The 22,522-nt window shown below is 43.4% G+C and overlaps 1 protein-coding gene across 3 annotated transcripts in view; it reads left to right on the forward strand.

Moving 5' to 3' along the window:
- The window catches only part of LOC144692875 (transcription factor IIIB 90 kDa subunit-like), a 323,304-nt gene that overhangs the window by 270,048 nt on the left and 30,734 nt on the right, over window positions 1-22,522 (forward strand). The window contains exon 16 of one of the 3 annotated variants that reach the window (XM_078561957.1): window positions 17,200-17,263. The exons of the other annotated variants lie outside the window; for them this stretch is intronic. Within the exon in view, the coding sequence (XP_078418083.1) occupies window positions 17,200-17,230 (31 nt within the window). The 3' untranslated portion in view covers window positions 17,231-17,263. Of the gene's footprint in view, window positions 1-17,199; window positions 17,264-22,522 lie in introns of those variants that run through there. 3 annotated transcript variants of the gene reach the window in all.

Consider the following 22,522-nt stretch of genomic DNA (forward strand, 5'->3'; position numbering starts at 1 on the left):
TAATGACGACCATAACTAACAACCCATCTGGTTCACTAATGTGGACTAATACCTTTAGGAAAGAAATCTGCTGTCCTTACCTGGTCTGGCCTCCATGTGGTTCTTAAATGCCCTAGCAAGCCACAAAAAAAGAATGAAACCTTCTCAAGGGCAACTAGGGTTGGGCAATAAATGCTGGCCTAACCAGCAAAGCCTACATCGTTTTCAGTAGCCCTGACCAGCACTGATTGACCAGTGAAAGGAAAGGGGGTTGCAGGGATACAAGAATAGGGTGAGCACATGGGATTAGGAATGTGGAGGATAACTAACAATCTGGACTGGTTGAACCAAAAGGCCTGTTTTTATGTCATGTCTTCTTTTGGATTCCAAAGCCTGTTTTTGTCAATGGTTTCCATTGCTTAATTTCATTATATTGTTGACCTCTTTCTGAAAAATTATAGTTGAATTGAATAATTAAAATATCAATGGGTTCTTTCAAAATTCATAAGTAATGGGGGAAAAAAAGTTAAATGTCAACATTTTAACCGTGAGACAGCATTAGCTTTTAGAAGCTATGAAAGCTGTACCAGGTCAGCTCTTGAAAAAGACTGGTGCAGTACTGAACCATCCAGATCAGCATTTTCCTATTCATTCATGGGATGTGGGCATCCCTCGTACGACCAACGTTTATTGCCCATCCCTAATTGCCCTTGAGAAGGTGGTGGTGAGCTGCCTTGTTGAATATAACCAAGTAGCTTACCAGGGGACTGTTATGAGTCAACTACATTGCTGTGGACCTGGAGCCATATATAGGCCAGACTGAGTAAAGATTTCCTTCCCTAAAGGACATTAGTGAACTAGTATATCCCAGATGTAATCCCCAATCTGGGCTGAGTTAGCAGCTATCAGTAAAGGAGCAACAAAAATAAGTCATCCAGTATCCTGTTCCAATTGTTTTTCATTATTCTCCGCTCATCATCCCATTCTCTGGAACTACCTCGCTCAGCATCTACAACTCATTCCCAGCTTTCAAAGCCTCCCAGAAATCTACCATGCTTTTGCCACCTCCTGACCCCTCTATTCCTCTTCTCCTTACCTCCCCCCCACCCCTTCATCTCCTGTAAAACATGCTAAAGCATCTGCTAACACCTGAGGCTTCCTAAATAAATGTAAATTATTGTACGGAGTGCATGTGTGTTGGATGAGAACAAGATCAAGCTCAACTGTGATGCTGCTGCAGTCAAATAGCCCTCCAAAACTCCTGCATAAAAATATCCCTTTGGTTGTGGTATCTGAGGGTTGCTGACCCACAAGGAGCTTTACCCAGAAAGAATCAGTTATCTTCAGGATAAAATTGGAGTGGGGGATTAACAATGCTGTTTTTTTTTCCCTCATTAAGCATAACTTTTAATTTAAACAGGGTTTCATTTCAGCTGTCATTCTGCAGCTTTCACTTAGAAATGAAAAACATTCTGATTTTTTTAAAAAAGGAGAGTCATTAATATTCTGGGATCGTTCGTGGCCAGTTTTCCTTACCTTTTCCCCCACCAACATCTAAGCCTCATTTGGATGAGCTCGTCTTTTATTGAGATGCTAATTTGTTCAGACCTTATCTCTGTCTATGCTAATTACTTCTCTGATGTTGGTTTCTAGTGTGCAAAGGTATGTAAAGTACTGAGGCATCCTGGCACAGTGAATAAAGTTGGCCATTTTGTCTGGACATGCGCCTTTTAGAATGTCAAGACAAATTATCACTGTAGATCATGGTGTTGCTGTAGAACAGTCAGATAGAGTATTTTAAGGTTGCTAGGCATCTTAAAATGTTGGCACAAATAATTACTTTTCAACTCTCCCACGCTGCAGTACCATATAAAGTATTCTGTATCCTCTGAACTAGAGAGAAGTGCGATTTCTGTTGAAGACGCACTTGATTTTATTATCTTGTTGAGGTATCATTATTAAAGAGGTCTAGCCTCAGCTCAGTGGCTAGCACCCTTGACTCTAAGTCAAAAGGCCATGGGCTCAAGCCTCACTCCAGGATATGAGTATGTGATCTTGGTTGAAGCTCCCAGTGCAGTACTGAGGGAGTGCTGCCGTGTTAGAGGTACCATCTTTTGGAGGAGACGCATCAAACCAGGGCCATGTCTGCCCTCTTGGGTGGAGGTAAATGATCTCTCAGCTCTAACACAAAGATGATCAGGGTAGTTCTTCCTCGTGTCCTGGCCAATATTTATCCTTCAATCAACGTCACTAAAAAATTATTCATTTTATTTATCTCCTCTTAGTTTATGAAACCTTGCTGTGCACAAATTGGCTGCTGTGTTTTGTTTTTGTCTCCACAGAATATGCTGCCTGAACTGTGTATTTCTAGCATTTTCTGCTTTTATTTTAGATTTCAGCACCTGCAGTATTTTGCTGTTGAAGCAACTGGTCATTTTTCTGATTTGCTGTTTCTGGAATTTTGTGTGTGCTCATTAACTTTAAAATAACTGCTTCAAAAATAATTAATTGGCTGTAAAGTGCTTTGGGGACTTCTGACGGTATGAAAGGTGCTGTACAAATACAAGTTCATTTTTTATTCTTCATTGATAAATCATTGAATGTAAATTTGTCTGTGACATATATGAGAGATGTGATAAAGTGCTAAATCAGTGCAAATATTCCTGGGTGTACAATGTGGAATTGACTGATGCAATTTGAAGGCCTCAGGTTTGTTCTCTGCTCTGTGCTGTGTTTTCTAATCTAATTATTGGGACAGTAGAGTCTCTAAAATTGGCTTCTATGTGCCTGGGTGAGTAATCAGCTGGATTATTCACTGAGGGACATAAAAGCCAACGCTGGTATCTCCTGCTGTTGTGTATACTATCTACAGCAGTATCTAGCCAAATCGTTTGTGACAGCACCTCCCAAATCTACGGCCTCTGACACCTAGAAGGACAAAGGTTGTGGGTACACGGAAACAGTGCCTCCTGCAGGTCCACCTCCAGCTCTCACACCATCCAACTTCTAAAGTATATCGGCTGTTCCTTCTTCATCACTAGGCCACTCTTTCTATCTGACGCCACTGTGGGAACATCGTGACCACACACTGCAGTGGTTCAAGCAAAAGGCCCACTAATACCTACTCAGGGAGCAGCTAAGGGTGGGACAAAAGATGTTGGCCCTACCAGCATCCCAGGAAGGAACCTTTTAAAAAAAACCTCCTGTTTCTGATCAGTGTTTGCTAACTCCAGGCAATCCGTGTAATGTTAGGATAGAACTAAGATGCTTGGTTTGTAGGCTCACCCTCACAGTGGGAACTCTGTTGAGGTACTGAATCTCCATTCGCTAATGTAGCTTGTTCAGATGTGATGTTTCTAAAGTCTCTGGAGTCATAAGTGATTTCCTTTCTCATTTTGATCAGGGAGCAAAGATGAGGAGAGTAGGCAATAAAATTCTTTAGAAAATGGGTGAGTTGCTCTCTCTATGGTACAGGTATTGTTAGACAAAAAAACCAAAGTTCATCAAGTTCATCTTCTGTCATCCTGGCAAAAGAAAGAAAAGTCTTATATTTCTTATGTGCCTTTCCTGACCTCAGGATGTCCCAACGTGAGATACAGCCAATGAAGTACTTTTTGAAGTGTGATTACTGTTGTAAGGTAGCACTGAGAGCTGCTGAATTTGTGTGAGGGAGTTTTAAAGGTCAATTTCTGTCTAAGATCTAGTTTTTTTTCTTTAATTTAGCAATCAACTAAAAATTACTCCTTAAGTAAGAGAACTTAAGTTTATTCCAGCCTTAAGCAGGGATATACAAGCTCTCTCAGAGCAGCTGCAGATAGTTAATTAGGTAGCTAGCTTAAACTGGTTTTCAAGAGCTCAAATCAGTTGCTTTTCAGAAAGTATAAAAACAGGGGGTCCTCAATGCTTCTTGGTCTGTCCTGCATGCTGCTTTGAGTGCACAGAATGTCAGGCCGGGAGTTTGATGAGTGAGGGAGTTAGGTGAGAGAGGTGTTTCCTTTTCTACTTTCTTCAGCCTCCAGTACTTGGCTCTTATTTTGGTACAGGGAAGAAGCTGATTGCTGAGTAACTGGTAAGTTATTCTACTTAATCTAATTGCAATCAATAGCTTTTAAAGTTATGGTATCTCAGCTCAGCTGAGCAGAATGTACATCCTGCTGTATGTGGGAAGTCATGGACACACCATGTGTCCTAGATGAACACATCTGCAGGAAGTATCACCAGCTGCAGAACTTTGAGCTCCGGGCTTCGGAAATCGAGTGGCAGCTGAGGTCACTGTGGTGCATCTGTGAGGCAGAGAACCACTTGGATAGTACGTTTAGGGTCACGCTGCAGGTTAGGAGCATACAGGCAGAGAGAGAATGGGTGACTGCCAGTGTAAGAGAACCAGGCAGGTAGTGCAGGAGTCCCCTGAATCGATCTTGCTTGCTAATCGGTTTTCCGTTTTGAATACCGGTGAGGGCATCGTTTCCTCAGGGAACTGTAGCAAGAGCCAAGTCAGTGGTGGATCAGCTGCACTGGAGGGGAGGAAGAAGAGTGGAAGAGCAAGTAGTGATAGGGGATTTGATAATCAAGAGATCAGACAGGCATTTCTGCTCCTGTAAATGCGACTTGAAGATCGTGTGTTGCCTCCCTGGTGCCAGGGTCAAGGATGTCATGGAGCAGCAGGACGTCCTTCTGGTGGGGAGGGTGAGCAGCCAGAGGTCGCAGTCCACATTGGTGCCAATGACATAGGTAGGAAAAGGGATGAGGTCCTGAAAGTAGATTTTAGGGAGTTAGGAAGGAAATTAAAAAGCAGGACCTCAGAAGCAGTAATCTCAGGATGACTCCCAGTGTCACATGCTATTGAGCATAGGAACAGGAAGATTGAGTGATTGAACACGTGGCTGGAGAATTGGTGTAGGAGGGAGGGCATCAGATTTATGCGGCATTGGGACTGGTTCTGGGGTAGGTGGGGCCTGTACAAGATGGATGGGTTACACCTAAACAGGCGCGGTGCTAATCCTTGCTGGGAGATTTGCTTATGCTGTTGGGGCGGGTTTAAACTAGCTTGTCGGGGGGATGGGAGCCTGAGGGGGGTAGCTCAAATTGGAAGGAAGTAAAGTTGGTAACAGGAAATAGAAAAGTAGCAAGTGAAATTAGAAGGCAGGCAAAACGAAGGCGAGAGTCTACTAGGCTTAGAACGTGGAATAATATTAAAAAGGCAAAGTTAAGGGCACGCTACCTGAATGCATGCAGAATTCGCAACAAGGTACATGATTTAAAGGCACACACCACATGGACTGCAGCAGTTCAAGAAGGCAGTTCACCACCAGCTAATTGCCATTACCGAAACATGGCTGCAGGGTGACCAAGACTGGGAGCTGAATATTCAAGGCTATTCAACATTTAGGAAGGACAGGCACAAAGGAAAATGAGGTAGTGTTGTGCTGATAATAAGGGATGGGATCAGTAATTACTAAGGGAGGATCTCAGATCGGAAGAACGAAATGTGGAATCTGGGTGGAGCTAAGAAATAGCAAGGGGCAGCAAACATTGGTAGGATTTGTTTTATGGGCCACCAAACAGTAGTGGTTGTGTGGGGCATGATATTAATCAGGAGATTAGAGAAGCATGTAGCATGGGTAATACAGTAATCATGAGTAACTTTAATCTGCATATAGACTGGGTAAACCTAATGAACACTAATGCTGTGGAGGATGAGTTTCTGGAGTGGATTATAGAGCTTTCTAGAACATTATGTAGAGGAACCAACTACAGAGCAGGCTATTTTAGATCTAGTATTATGTAACGAGAAAGGGCGAATTAATAATCTTGTTGTAAAAGAACCTTTAGGGATGAGTGACCATAATATGTTAGAATTTTACATGATGTTTGAAAGTGAGATAGTTCAATCTGAAGATAGGGTGTTAAATTTGAACAAAGGAAATTATGAAGGTATGAGGGGCAAATTGACTGAGGTGGATTGGGAAAATACATTAAAAGGTATGATGGTACATATGCAATAAACACACAGTTTACAGCAATTATACATTTCTTCAAGGCACAAAAACCTAAAAGAAAAGTCAGTCCACCGTGGCTAACAAAGGAAATTAAGGATTGTATAAGTTTTTTTAAAACGGCTGATAAAGTTGCCAGAAACAGTAGGAGACCTGAGCAATGTAGGATTTTACAATACAGCAAAGGAGGACCAAAAAACTGACAAAGGGAGAATAGAATATGAATGTAATGTAGCAAAAAACATAGAAACTTTTACAGTCTATTTTTATAGGTACTTAAAAAGGAAACATTTGGCCAAAGCAAATGTGTGTCCATTACAAGCAGTCAGGAGAATTCATAATGGGGATTAGAGAAATGGCAGGGAAGCTAAATAATTACTTTGTGTCTGTCTTCACTGAGGAAGATGCAAGAAATCCCCTAGAATTAGAGATCCAAGGGACTAGGGAGAATGTGGAATTGAAGAAAATTAGTATTAATAAGAAGGTTGTATTGGAGAAATGAATGAGACTGAAGGTTGATAAGTCCCCGGGACCTGATATTCTACATCAGAGTGTTGAAAGAGGTAGCTATGGAGATAGTGGATACATTGGTGATCATCTTCCAAAATTCTATAGATTCTGCAAATTGGAAGGTAGCAAATGCCTCCCCGCTGTTTAAGAAAGGAGGGAGAGTGAAAACAGGGAACTACAGACCTGTTAGCCTTACATCAGTAGCAGGGAAAATGCTGGAATCTGTTATAAAGGATGTGATATAAAATGGACACTGAGATAATAATGGGGCAACATTTTCGTCCCATCGGGGGGGGAAGTGCAGGAGCAGCCGCAGGCGAGTGGCCTTCCGATTGGCGCCCCCAGTCCAGAGGGGGGGAGGCGCCATTTTGTGTGGGCTGGCCAGTTAAGGCCCGCCCGGCATGATGTCCGCCAGAAAGCGCTATGCATGCGCACAAAAGAGCACACAGATCTCTCTGAGGCAAAGTGCTACCTCAGGGAGATCGGCTCCAATTTAAAACTTTAAATAAAGGTTTTTAAAAAATCTCCCTGCCATGTCCCCTCGTGACATTGTCACATGAGTTGGAACATGTCCTTAACTTTTATTGAAACCTTTAATAAAAATTTAAATACCCTCATGAAACCTCATCCCATCCGTGGATGAGGTTTCCTGTTCTTCCTGAGGCCCGCCTGGGCTCCCAGCCTGCCCGCCAACCTTAACGTTGGACGGGCAGGTCCATCGGTCAGGTTAATGAGTTTTTTAATGGCCTTATCGGCTGCGCGCCCGCTGGACTGAAAGTCTAAATGATGCGGGGTGACATTGGGATGCACACCCGACGTATCCCCGCGTCGTTTTATGTGTCGACGAGCGGGCCCTGCCCCCGATCGCTGACCAGAAGATGTTGCCCATGATCTGATTGGGCATAGTCAACACGGACTTATGAATGGAAAATCATATTTGATGAACCTGTTGGAGTTTTTTGAGGACGTTACAAACAGAATTGATAAAGGGAAGTTGGTGGACGTAGTATACTTGAATTTTCAGAAGGCTTTTGATAAAGTCCCCCACAGGAGGTTGGTTAGCAAAATTAAAGCACATGGGATAAGAAGTAATTTTTTTTTATTATTCATTCATGGGATGTGGGCTTCGTTGGCTAGGCCAGCATTTATTGCCCATCCCTAGTTGCCGTTGAGAAGGTGGTGATGAGCTGCCTTCTTGAACCGCTGCCGTCCATGTGGTGTAGGTACACCCACAATGCTGTTAGGGAGGGAGTTCCAGGATTTTGACCCAGTGACAGTGAAGGAACGGCAATATATTTCCAAGTCAGGATGGTGAGTGACTTGGAGAGGAACTTCAGGTGGTGGTGTTCCCATCTATCTGCTGCCCTTGTCCTTCTACATGGTAGTAGTCGTGGGTTTGGAAGGTGCTGTCTAAGGAGCCTTGGTGAGTTGCTGCAGTGCATCTTGTAGATGGTACACACTGCTGCTACTGTGCGTCGGTGGTGGACAGAGTGAATGTTTGTGGATATGGTGGCAGGCTGCTTTGTCCTGGATGGTGTCAGGCTTCTTGAGTGTTGTTGGAGCTGCACTCATCCAGGCAAGTGGGGAGTATTCCATCACACTCCTGACTTGTTCCTTGTTGATGATGGACAGGCTTTGGAGATTCAGGAGGTGAGTTACCCGTCGCAAGATTCCTAGTCTTTGACCTGCTCTTGTAGCCACAGCATTTATATGGCCATTTATACTGGCATGGATTAAGGATTGGTTAACAGGCAGAAAACAGAGTAGGAATAAACAGGTCATTCTTGTATTGGCAGGCTGTGACTTGTGGGATACCACAAGGATCAGTACTTGGGCCCCAGCTGTTCACAATACATATCAATGATTTGATTTGTGGGGACCAAATGTAATATTTCCAAGTTTGGGATGAGGCAAAGCGAGGTGGGAATGTGCGTTGTGAGGAAGATGCAAAGCACTTCAAGAAAATTTGAGTGGGCAAGAACATGGCGGATGGAATATAACGTGGAAAAATATGAGACTATCCACTTTGGAGGAACAGATGTGCAGAGTATTTCTCAAATGGTGAGAGATTAGAAAGTGTAGATGTACAAAGGACCTGCCTGTCCTTGTCAATAAGTCACTGAAAGCTAACATGCAGGTGCAGCAGGCAAATAGGAAGGCTAATGGAATGTTAGTCTTTATCACAAGAGGATTTGAGTACAGGAGAAGCGAAGTCTTGCTTCAATTGTATAGAATTTTGGTTAGACCACATCTGGAGTACTGTGTGCAGTTTTGGTACCCTTAGGAAGGATATTATTTCCATAGAGGGAGTGCAATGAAGGTTCACCAGACTTGTTCTCAGGATGGCAAGACTGTCCCGTGAGGAGAGATTGGAGAAACTGGGTCTGTATTCTCTAGGGTTTTGAAGAATGAGAGGTGATCTCATTGAAACCTACAAAATACTTAAAGGGATAGACAGGGTAGATTCAGGTAAAATGATTCCCTTGGTTGGGGAGTCTAGAACCAGGGGACACACTTTCAAAATAAGGGGGAAGCCAATTAGGACCAAGATGAGGAGAAATTTTTTTTACTCGAAGGTTGTGAATCTTTGGAATTCTCTACCCCGGAGGGTTCTGGAAGCTCAGTCACTGAATATGTTTAAAGCAGAAACTAACAGATTTCTAAATATTAATGACATAAAAGTATATAGGGATAGTGTGGGAGAAAGGCATTGAAGTGGATGATCAGCCATGATCGTATTGAATTGCAGAGTAGGTTCGTTAGGCTGAATGGCCTACTCCTGCTCCTATGTTTCTGTGTAGGGAATGCAGCATCTGCCAGACAACATCATAGTACTACAATGGGAGCATCAGCCTGGATCTTGTAGTTCCATGATAGTTGACTAAGCCTAGCAACTAATCTCTATCAATGAGTCTATAACATATCCAAACATAAGGTGAGGAAAACTGCTGTGGTGGAGATCTTTGAGAATCATAGGTCCAAAGTCCTCACAAGTCTGCTACACACCACTTATGTCACAAATCACTCACATACTGTGTATCTCAGAATGTTATTTCCTGAATTAGATCTGTCTAATTTGCTTCTCATGCAAAGGTTGATTTAGTGCTCAGGTTGGTAGCCAAACTTGCAATTTTTGGTCTATGTAGCTTTGTTTTCCACTGTAATGGGAGACCATGTCCTTCAATCAGTGCAACCTGACAATCGTAGGTGAGATCTCTGCTGTCAACTGCAGATGAAGTTGTAGGTAGAATTCCAAATAGAGAAGTCAAGGGTTTTGATTTTGCAGCAAACTGCCTCAATCAATGTGGTTTTAATTTGCTTTCCCTTTGGTGGTGATTAGCCCCAGCACTTTGGCACATTGTTATAGTAACTCAGTTAACCAGGGTCTCAACAGATTAATGCCCTGCACCGTGACCTGTTCCTCTGGCTGGTTCTCCCTTAAGCATACTTGCTTCAGAGCTTGGGGCCGGGACTCATGTACATACATGAGTAGAGATCACAGTGCCATTATGGACATCAAGGCTACTGAAACCAGAAATTCTTTTGTGCTTCCTTAGCTAATTTCAGGGGCCCATAACATGCTTGAAAAGGAGACATTTGCAGAGATACACGAAAAGACCAGGAAGAGGAGCGGGACTAGTTTGATCGCTCTTCAAAGAGCTGGCCTGTGCATGATGGGCTGAATGATCTCCTCCTGTACTGTCTAATTCTATGATTTGGCATGACTGTAGCTATAAAACACTGTGGTGCCAGTGACAGCTCAGGACCTCCGGACCTATTCAAACCTTTTGTGTCTAACCTGATAACGGTGACTTCTGCTCTGGTTCAGTTCCATAAGAAACCTCTGTCACCCAAATGTCCATTCTCCCTGTTTCAGGTGACTATTTGACAAAGGTAGAGGAGAGAGCAAACAAGCCTTAAACTGGATGGACAGCAGTGGTTCAGGAAGGGGTCTCACGTTCTCAGGGGCAACAAATGCTTGCCTTTCCAATGATGCTCACATCCCGTCAATTAAAAAAAAAAGCCCATCCCATCCTCTCACATCATTTGTTTTATGTGGAAAAACTAGAAAAGAATGTTGTTCTCCACAGGGCAGAGAATGTTAAAGGGAGATTTGATAGCTGTGTTCAAAATTGAGGGGGCTGATAGAGTAAGTTAGATGGAAACTGTTTCCAGTGACAGGTGTGTCAGTAACCAGAAAGCACAGATTTAAGATAATTGGCAAAAGAACCAGACAGGAGATGAGTAGAAATTTTTTTAAGCAGTGAGTTGCTGTGATCTGGAATGTGCTGCCTGAAAGTTTGCAAAAGCAGGTTCAGTAGTAACTTCCAAAAGGAAGTTAGATAAAGACATAAAGGAGAGAAAATGACAGGGATCTGGAGAAAGAATGGGGGAGTGGGGCTGACAGGATAGCTCTATCAAACAGCTGGCACAGGTGCAATGGGCCAAATGGCCTCTTGTGCCATATCATTCCGTGAAATCAAATGGGAAAGTTGTATCTAATTAAGTGGGTATCTTTGACATCTGTTTTGGCTGGAACTACAGCAGTGTTTACAGTCAAACATCAGTATGTCAAAAACCAGAGAGTCTTCATTTGGAATATAGCAGCCCATTGTTGTTGAATCAGCCTGGCCCTGGGTGGCATACAGGCAGTTTGTTGGGTGGGATATAGGTCAGGAGTGGGGCGTGCTGCTGATGGGACGGAAGGAACATCACTGACGGATCCATAGCCCATCAGGAATTGGCACCTCCAGGAGAGGGAGAGAGAAAGAAAAGCGGGAGAGGCAAAGAAAGGGCTTGATATGTTATTTTCTTTGTCCAAAGCCTGGCCTGTTAACAGTTGTGGGGTAATGAGGAGATCTTTACTGTGACGTGGCACTAGCTCTGCTTCACACTTGCTCTGTTTTCACTTGTTCCTCTTCAGTACAGTGTTTTTTTAACATAATAAAAGCTTGGTTTTTTTGTACTGAAAACCAAGGAGAGCTGAAAGGCTAATTCAGCATCATTGAAGAGACACTTGGCCCCCTGTGCACCCATGGAAGCTGCAACAGCCATGACATGGCCCATGAACTTTGCCCAGCTGAGGAACACTGGAGCAGGCCTCTGGGCTTATTTAGGTGCACTCTGCTGTCTTAAATGACCCAGTATGGTCACTGTGTTTTCCAAATGTGGGTGTGAAATGGGGTCCAATAAATATTGATGGAGTCTCACGGACAACATGGTGTTTTCCCCACTTCCGACCACCTTGACCAAAAGAGCACAGTGCTCACTGTACATGCTTTTTTTCCTGGATTTATTTATATAGTATTCAGGTTATACAATTTTTTGGAAAATATTTCCTCGTGCATTTTAAACTAGAGGTGTACAACCTCTGGCCCTGACAGCCTGGCCCCTTGAGCCCTAGGCCAACGTGGTCCTGTTTATGCTTCTATTTCCTGCCCATTGGTTCATCCTATTTAATTTTGTGGGCTGGAAGTTTGGAAGGGGCTTTTACTAGCTCTATTTTCATATTGGTGGATAAATCCTCAATCAAAATATGTTAGTATTGGTAACTTGAGTTATCTGCAAATGAATGGGAACATGGGCTTAAGCTTTGACTTTGGGCAGTAATATAGAACAGGTGATATTGGAACAGCCGCCCATTATATATCTGTTGTTAACAGAAATTAAAATTGGGAGAGGTGTATGATGAGCAACTGATACAATATTTCCCATTCTACATTAATTCTCAAAAAGTCAAAATCACCCTTTGTATGTAGCCCCTTCTCTGGGGCTTTGTGATAGGCTCACACAAGCACCCTACACAAACAATAAAAGGTTTCATCGATAAGGTTGCAGCAAATTGCAAAAAGGTAACAGCCAGATAATCCGTTTCAGTGATGTAGGTTGGTTAAATATTGGCCTCTTGAGCATTCCCAATTTTCGTCATTGCACTATTGGTGGCTGTGCCTTCAGACGCCTGGCCCCTAAGACCTGAAATTCCCTCCCTTAACCTCTCCACCTTGCTACCTCATTTTTCTTCCTTAAAGCCTAGCGCTTTGAACAAGTTTTTACCCACCTGCCCCAACGTCTCTGTATGTGATTCGGTCTCATGTTATTTTGTCACACTTGTGTGAAATGCCTTGGGACATTTTTATTGCATTAAAGGTTCTATAAAAATACAAGTCATTGTTGCTGGCCACGACACACACAACCTCCCCTGCTCTTCTTTGAAATTTTGCTTTTGCATTCCCCTGCGAGAGCAGATCGGACCACATTTTAACGTCTCATCTGAAAGAGGGCCCCTGGAACAGTGCAACACTGTCTCGGTACTGCACTGGTTTGAAGCTAGATTGCTGCCGACTGGGCTGTGGCCAACATTTTATGAAGGAAAGTCATTTATGAAGCAGCATAGTCAGGGTGCAGGAGAGGTGACCTTTGTGCTCAATCAGGAACTTGGGGGTTGCAGGTGGGGGATACAGAGTGAGGGGCAAGAAATGAAACCAATTAACATACCGATGGGCAGAGGGGTTGTGGAGCAGGTGCCCATTTTGCAGCTTTCTGGTATTATCACCAGGTTTCATCAGCTGCGGTGCTCAGGCTGTACTCCTGTTTACCAGATTATCAATCTGCAATTCACATTATGCTCAGACACTCTGGCTTAGTGACTTCATTCAGATCCAGACCCACGACCTGCCACGTTGTTGCTGAATTAGGTCCCAGTGGCAGCTATGGAGTCAAACGTGGTTGTCTATATTGTCCTGCGTTAGGGAGGGGTAAGTCAGCCTGGGTAGTTCATGCTGGTATATTTACATTGTTTTTATGTGTATACCAGCAATGAGATAATGACCAGTTAATCTGCTTTAGTGATGTTGGTTCAGACATAAATATAGGTCAGGATACCAGGGAGGGCTCCTCTATTTGATCAGTTTCCCATTTTTTCCCATTTCCCATCTTTCCTGATTTCCCAACGTAAATACAGCAACCTCACCTCATGCCACATGTTGCAATGGTGACTGTCTCACTAGGTACTGTTCTCACACAGCAGCTTTCTGGGTTACTCATTTAACTGTGCATGTGTGATTGCTGAAAATTGTTGTCCAATTTACACATTAAGGTTGTTAGCCTCACCATTATTTCTAAAGGCCATTGGTCCATTGACTCAGGTTGAGCTGCTTGGTACAGAGCAAGCAAAACTAGTTATGGAAAGTTGTGGGGTGGGTGTGGGGTCTTTGAGCAGAGGAGTAATTTAGTGCAGGGGAAGTTTCACAAAAATGATGTTCTCGCCCAATTAACTGATCTGGGGTACATTATAATTGGTCTTCGTGACTCTGGACTGCTGCAGATAAACATCTCCCATTCACTGTTCAGTGGCTACAGCTGGATGGTGTCTGTATGTGAGGGGGCACGCAGGGATTAATATCAATCTTTTCTGGTTTGCTGACATGTGAAGCATTAGTTAATCTAGCGAGGTCACAGAATGCCATTAGTATGGTAGATCCAATGTGACTCATCATCTTCCAAAGGGAGAGACAAACGGGAGAGAGAGGGATGTGGCTTTGCACAGTATGCAATAAGAAAACTGTATAATTTGATCATTCTGAAATTCTCCAGGGTGTTAATTAAAAGCTTCAGAATATTGGATATCAAACACACTGCTGCCTGGATGCTCAGAGGGGCTGGCGTATTTACCATAACAGCAACAAGGGTTCCCAGATCTTGACTGGGCTTTGTTAACCAGCCAAGCTCCTGTGTGTCCCTCTACAGCTTTGAAAATGTTTCCTGTAGGTTGTTGTCAGCGAAATGAGCCCAAAACAGTTGGCAATTATCTCATGACTCACCTGGTCTCTTTCCTCCCACCTGTAACTTACACTGTCAGTTGGAAATCTGCCTTTGTGCTATTATGGGAACAGGAGGAGACTATTCAGTCCTTCAAGCTTGTTCTGCCATTCAATCAGATCATGGCTGATCTGTATCTTCATTTTCCTGCCTTTGCTGTGTATCCCTTAAAAACCCTGACCCAGCTAAAACTGATCAGTCTCGGTTTTTTTTTCATTTTTCAATTGAGCTCAAGCTCCAACAGTTTCTTTGGGAAGAGAGTTTCTGATTTCCACTATCCTTTCTGTGAGGGAGTGCTTCCTGACATCACCATTGAATGGCCTGGTCCTAATTTCTATGTTTTCCAACCTTGTTCTGGATTCCCCTGCCACCAGAGGGAAATGGTTTCTTTCTATCAACCCTATCAAAACTGTGAGGTGAGATTTAAGAATTCAATGATATCAAACCATAATCTTCTATACTCAAGCAATAAAAGCCTAATCTGTGAAACCTGTCCTCATGATTTAACCTTTTTAACCATGGTGGCATCCTGGTGAATCTGCACTGCACCCTCCATGAGCAGTATAGCCTTCCTGAGGTATAGTGCCTAGAACGCAGGACTCTGAATGAGGCTGAACGTTAAGCTGAAGATCTGTTTGCCTGTTCAGGTGAAGGAGGAGCAGGAAGATTCTCCAATGTCCTGGTCATAGTCCAGTATCCTGATCACAGTCCTCCCACAACCAACATCATCATAAACAGATTGGTTTAGTTCAGTTTAGTTCAAATTCAAAAATGATTATAGAAAGGAAAGTTAAATTGTTCAGTAATTTTAATTAAATAAATTTAAATAAAACAGACCAAGAGCTGTTTTTTGGGAGATTTCAAATAAAATTAAGCAATTTAGAATTAAATAGACTATAATTGACCATTGATAATTGGTCATCTGATGATTATGGGGTCTGGCTGCTACATTTTCCTAAGTAATAACATTCTCTTCATTTTAAAGGAATTCAATGTGCGAAATACTTTGAGGTGTAGATTGTTTGAATACAGAGTTAGTTTATTTAATCAATTTTAATACCTCCATTTAAAGCTAGAGCAATACAAAATTCCTTTAATAAGTTTTCCTTCCCCTTCCCACTGAGAAGGAGTCAACATGAGAGGGATTTTTTTTTTTTAATTCATTGGATGCGGGTGTCGCATTTATTAGAGGGTATTTTAGAGTCAACCACATTGCTGTGTAGGCCAGACCAGGTAAGGACAGCAGATTTCCTTAGTGAGATGGGTTTCATGGTCATCATCAGACATTTATTGAATTCAAATTCCACCATCTGCCAGGGTGGGATTTGAACCCAGGTCCCCAGAGCATTACCCTGGGTCTCTGGATTACTAGTCCAGCGACAATACCACTACACCATCGCCTCACCCCTGCAACTGCTGACCACAGTCAATAAAACACAATGATTTTCACGTGTACTAATGAGCCGCCCACAAATAGCACATGAACCAAATCCATAGTGCTCTATACAGCTGATGTAAAACAGCTAGATGCTAATACTTTCCCTTGCAATATTGGTGCCCACGCATCTTTGTACTGAGGTTAAAAATAATATAACTCTGGTAAGAATGAGAAAAAGTGAATTTCTGCCCTCACGGCTTTTATAATCTGACTGCATGGTGTTTTTCTACATTAGAGGCTCTATATGAATGTAAGTTGCTGATTTAATCCTCACCCACTCTGCAGATGAGGATTAAAAGACATGGATGAAGATTGTGAACGCGCAAGTATGCACACAATGCAAACACACATGTACATATAGATGTACACGCACATACATGCACGCTGTACATACGCACACACTTGGCAGAGTTAACATTGCACCATAAACTTGGTGGGGCCAGCCCCACAGCTAGTTTGCTACGCAACATCTCTGGAAAGTTACAGAGAAATTGGCATGCTTTTATTGTATGTCAGGGCCGATGGGGATTGTATCATGACCTGTTTGGCTGGATGAAGCCATTCACCCATGTCAGCGCTATGATCCTGACCCTCAAGCAGGAGAATAAAGCACGTAAAGTGCTGATTCATCAGGAGACGTGGCCAGATGTTCTCCGGTGTGCTGCCTGACTCCGTTTACCTTTTTTGTGTGAGTGGCCACACAGGAACCTTCTCCTGCTGGCTTTGACAATAGAGAGTGAATATGCTCTGATGTAGACTAGCCTGGTTGGCTACAGCATCTTGAGTAAAAAAAGTCTTCAAGCATGGTTCATTAGGGTCAGAAGTAGAACTTGCCAAAGGCACAATGACCTAACACTAGCCAATGCTGTAGATCTGCTGCGGGGGACAGAGGGGAGTGTGCTGTTTATTTGCACTGTTTGATGGACCCAATGCACTACCTTTTGTGCTTTTTAATGGAGATTTTTTTTTCCCCCAACTTCTCCTCTCCCCTGCTCTCCTGGAGGTAGCTGTTTGGTTATGTGTTTGCTTCCTCTGCCTAACTGACCATCATTAATGTGTTGCCTGGCTGCTGCTGTTGTGTGGACACACACTCGTGAATAGACAGACGCACCCAGACACGGGCAGAACCACACAAATTAACAGACATGCGTGTAGGTGCAAACAAACATGTGGCCTGTTTATATTTTCCTCCTCCTCAACCCAGGACACTGAGGTTAAGTTTGTATTCCCACTCACACACCCTGGCTGAGATCAGCCGACCGAGCACAGGATGGGATTTAAATCTGAGACTTTCTCAATCCAGCTACTCACTGCGTAAAGCATCAGAGGTTGCAACACTGTTATTTAATTGTTAAATTGTTTAAGCAAGGATCTGTATCCCTAGTCAACAAGATATAATCAAATAGACAAGATTCAAAATTGTAACATATGTCACTGTTTCTTGGAATTAACCAACAGCTGGTGTGTGCACAGAGCTGGAAAACCTTGATCAAAAAATTACAGCCACGAGATCATTCACAGGTGAATTTTCAGGATATTTCATTGCCCTTTGAAGAATATTTTTGTAGATTCACTCTATCCTGCCTTAAAGATCTGGCTTTTGTTGGATTAAGTTTCCACTGACACTGGGAGCCCACTGATACTTAGTGCATGTGGCCAATCTTCATGTAGATGTGTTGGTAAAGTATTCAACTCTGGCTGGAAGAGGGCATAAGTATACCACATATGTGTGTTTCTGTCCATGGATGTGTGCCTGTCAACATCCGTGTTTGTGTGTGTGTGTGTGTGTGTGAGAGAGAGACACACACACACACACAAACAGCTGCTAACATGTCAGTAATACCCAGTTTTCTTTCCTTCATTTCATGCATTGATTAATTTTTGGGCTGTGGGTGTTGCTGGTGAGGCCAGCTTTTATTGCCCAATAGTTACTGCTTGAGAGGTGTTGAGCCACCTTCTTGAGCAGCTACAATTGGTGTGTGCTGTGGTACGTCCACAGTGTTCTTTTTGGAAGGAGTTCTAGGATTTTGACCCAACGATGATGAAGGAACGGCTCCTGATATATTTCCAAATCACTTGGAGGGGATTTGAAGATGCTGGTATTCCCGTGCGCCTGCTGGTCTTGTCCTAGGTGGTAGAGGTCACAGGTTTGGTGGAGACATTGTAGTTCCCCTCAGGATGACCGTTCAGGTCATTCGAACAGAGGCTGCTGCAGAGCAATAAGGAGCAGGAGCTCCAGTTGATTCCCTCCAATCCCCAAGGATAGGTGAGGTTGCCTTTTGTAACTCCTCCACCAATAACTTGGCTATTAACTAATCTGCACAGCTGCTAACATGTTCCCCACGATGTTGTCCAGTTAAATATCAAATAAACAGCATCTGCCCATCACTGAGATCTTTTTTTCTTTATTCATTTATGGGATGTGGACGTCGCTGGCTCGGCCAGCATTTATTGCCCATCCCTAATTTCCCTGGGCATTTAAGGGTCAACCACATTGCTGTGGTTCTGGAGTCACATGTAGGCCAGACCAGGTAAGGACAACAGATTTCCTTCCCTAAAGGACATTAGTGAACCTGATGGGCTTTTACAACAATCAACAATGGTTTCATGGTCATCATTAGACTTTTAATTCCAGATTTTTATTGAATTCAAATTCCACCATCTGCCATAGTAGGATTCAAACCTGGGTCCCCAGAGCATTACCCTGGGTCTCCGGATTACCAGTCCAGTGACAATACCGCTACGCCACCGCCTCCCCTATTTACGAGAAGTCAGTCCAAGATGAATGAATTATCAGTACATCCAGGAAGGCTGAACTCATTCAGGTAATTACAGGCCTGTTGACATCAGTGGGAGGGAAAATTTTGGAATCTTTATTTATCTTTGAAATGACTGAATAACTAGACGATGACAATATAATTAGAAGCAGCCAACACAGATTTCAGAAAAAGGTCATGCATGACAAGCCTGATCGAGTTCTTTGAGGAGGCAAGGGATTTGAGGGGTTGGGGAAGCACAGTGCATGTGGTGCACATAGACTTTTAGCAAGTCTTTGATCAGGTACCACACAAGACACTATTGGCATGGGTGTGAAATTGGGGGAAGGGTACGAGTTTGGATTAAAAATTGGTTGGAAGGGAGCAAACAAGTTAAAGATCGTTTCATGATGTGTTTGTACCCTAGAGAGTTCTGTTTTGGGGCCATGTGTGTTCACCTGAATTAGGAGCAGGCATAGGCCACTCAGCCCCTCGACCCCACAGTGTACATCAGTGACCTGGATAGAGGACCAGGCGAGTGATGTCCAATTTTTTGTTGATAGTAAAATAAGGGGCACAGTGAAAATAAATTCTGAGGGTAAGAGAAACTGATAGGATGGTAGAAAAAGTAGCAGATGGAATTCAATGTCAGTCAATGAGATGTTGCAAAAAATAAAAGGAGTAATTATGTTTTGAATAAGGGAAGGCCAGGTGATACGGAAATGCAGAGGTTCATCGTCACAAGGGATTTGAAAACAATATCTCAAGTTGGTCAGGTTAATAGAGTACTGGAGTACTGAGTTTTATGGAAAGGAATATGGAATAAGTCAAAATGTACTGATGAATCTTTATACAACTTTAGCAAGACCACAGTTAGAGCACTGTGTGAAGTTGTTGGTACAGTGTATAAAGGATGTTGAGTTAATAGAGTGGGTACAGTGCCGATTCACTGGATTACTACCAGGTTTAAGGAAATACAAATACAAAGAAAACATGAAAAATTGACATTTTTGAATTGAGGAGGTTACAGGATGATTTGCTAAAGGTACTTAAACTGATGAAGGATGGGACAAAGTAGATAAAAACCGATTGTTCAAGTGCCTGCAGGGACTAGAACAAGGGGTTGTAGTCACAAGATTAAAACGAGAAATTTGGGAAAGAGCAGGAGAAATTGTTTTACAAAAAGTAGCAAGTGATTAGGAATGCAAATAGAATGATGTCATCGTTTATTGCAAGACAAATGGAAGATAAAAGTAAGGAGGTTTCGCTACAGTTGTACAGGGCAATGGTGAGACCACATCTGTGTACAGGTTTGGTCTGCTTTCTCGAGAAAAGATATAATAGCATTAGAAGCAGTTCAGGGAGGGTTCACTCGACTCATTCCTGGGATGAAGGGGTTGTCATCTGAGGAAAGGTTGGACAGGTTGGGCCTGTACCCATTGGAGTTTAGAGGAATGATAGGCGATCTTATTGAAACATATAAGATCCTGAGGGGACTTGACAGGATAGATGCTGAAAGGATGTTTTCACTTGTGGGACAGACTAGAACTAGAGGACACAGTTATAAAAATAACTGATCTCCATTTAAGACGGAGATGAGAAGAAATTTTTTTCTCTGAGAGTCATGAGTCTATGGAATTCTATACCCCAAAGAGCAGTGGAGGCAGAGTCATTGAATATTTTTAAGGCTGTTAAATAGATTCCTGATTGACAAGGCAGTCAAAGGGTATAGGGGGTAGACAGGAAAGTAAAGTTGAGGCCACAATCAAAACAGCCATGATCTTCTCAAATGGCGGAGCAGGCTCGAGGGGCCAAATGGTCTACTCCTGCTCCTAATTCATATGTTTGTATGTTTACACACAGGGTTATGAGGCTGTAGAATTCACCAATGGGATCAGTGATTCAAACAGAGATGGAGCCAACATTTGGGAACAGATTGGATTGGAGGGGGAATAAAGGTATCTGGGAGCAAGATGGACAAAGTGCTGAGTTTTGAATCACCGTTGTGGAGTGGAGAATGAAGCTTCCCACCCCACTGGCTGACAGTGTGGCACTGAATGAGATCAGAAGTGTGATCACCCACCACCACATTTCCTGGGAATGGTGTGCGATTTTAGGAGGCGGAGAGGAATGGGGAAAGCTATGAAGCCTTGACATGGAATAACAGCTCCAGTGTATATTTATTCAGGCTCATTTATTAATCTCTCCCCCCACCCACACCCACCCCCTCTCCTCCTGCAGCATGGAACTCAGCTCACCCACGACTGACAAAGTGGATTGAAGAGTTAGGAGAGAGGACAGTTAATTTTGTGTGACAGTTTTATTTGAGAAAGATAGATCATTAAGGTATGTGTGTGCGCGTGGGGAGCAGAATAGCTGTGCTGCAGCACTTTTATCTTGTTCTGGTGCCTCCAGCCCTACAACCATCCACGATATTGACGTTGTTCCAATTCGAGCATCTTACTCAACTCTGATTTTAGTCGTTCCACCATTTGGGGCCATGCCTTCATTCAGCTACTTGGGTCCTCAGTTCTGGAGTTCCTTGCCTAAACGTCTTCACCTCTCTCTCTTCCATTAAAACACTCACTGAAACTACCTCTTTAATCAAGCTTCTGGTCACCTGCCCAAATAGTTCCTTATGTAGCTCACTGTCAAATTTTGTTTGATAATCGCTGTTGTGAAGCACCTTGGGGTGTTTAACTATGTTAAAGTTGCTATATAAATACAAGTTGTTGTTAGAAGAGTTGTGCTTCCAAAGTCTCAAAACACCTGCCTATTCTGATTTTGTTTCAGTGGGGCCTGGGTGTGGTGACGGACATTAGGGTCAGCTTTTCTGGCTTAATTTAAGGGAAAACGCTGGCCTGGCAGTCCAAGTTCAGGGGTGCTAGACAATGCAGGAGAAGTCATTGAATTCAAAAATAGTTCCTGTTATTTCTTTGCCCCCTCCCAGAACCTGATGGTAAGGTGTTTGTAGAAGTTGGCATGGGATTTAATAGCTGCAAATATTAACAAAGCTTCTTCCCTGCCATCTCCATGTTTCTTTCCAGAAGTGCACTATTGTTATATAAGATGTACGGGCTCCCAAAACTACTTCTGGCTTCCAGTGCTTATAGGCCTGTGTAAGCTGGTTAATTTAGCTTCAATTACTAAAGTTGTTTCCTATAATTTAGTTTGATGGATTTTTAGTTTTGCATTTAGAACTATAAATTTGTATTTTGTTCTTCATCTTTTTTTCTCTAAATGCCACTGGAGTGAGTTTCCATGGGTAGGAACTCCTTCTGCCCTAAACGACAAGAAGGAGTTCAGCAAGAATGAGCAGAGGGAAGTCTGTTTGCATCTGACAGGGCTGCATAGACCCTCTGTTACCCCAGTTGGTGGGTCCACCACTCGGAGCATAGCAAGCTCCCACAATTAGCAATGAAATAAAACACCCAGATCATGGCCTGAATTTTACATTCCCCCCACCTGTGGGTTTTAGGCGGAGCGGGGTGGGGGAGGGGGGAAGCGTGAAATTGCAGGGGTGTGATTCCCTCCAGGTTCTCTTCCCCCCCCCCGAACACACAGCGACTTTACGCTGGGGCGGACAGGGCCTCGGACAGGAAGTCCGCCCTTGTCCCAATCGAGGCCCTTATTAAGGGATGTTTCCTGCACGTCTTTAGTTTTAGGCTGGCAGGAAGATTGAACCTACATGGGGCGTGGGGGAAGGGGAAGATCTAATCAAAGTTCGATCTCAGGTGGGGTGGCGCCTCCATCAGAAGACCTGTTCTGCCTGGGGGTGCCTTCCCCTTAAGGCCCAGTGACCCCCGGACCTCCCTCCCCCTCCGGCCTCTCCCCTGGGACCCTGACTGCCCCCTCATGACCCCCATGCCTTCCCTACCCTTGGACCCCCTTACACTTACCTTGTCCTCCAGCTCCGGCACTTCGGCTTAGGCAGGTTGGTGTAGTTCCTGTTCTGTCCACCACAGCACTGTTGCTGCAAGGACTGGAGAGCTGTTGGCCAATCAGATTAGCCAACAGCTCTCGAA

This window comes from Cetorhinus maximus, chromosome 18 (genome assembly GCF_964194155.1).
Source record: "Cetorhinus maximus chromosome 18, sCetMax3.hap1.1, whole genome shotgun sequence".
Classification (NCBI taxonomy): Eukaryota; Metazoa; Chordata; class Chondrichthyes; order Lamniformes; family Cetorhinidae; genus Cetorhinus; species Cetorhinus maximus.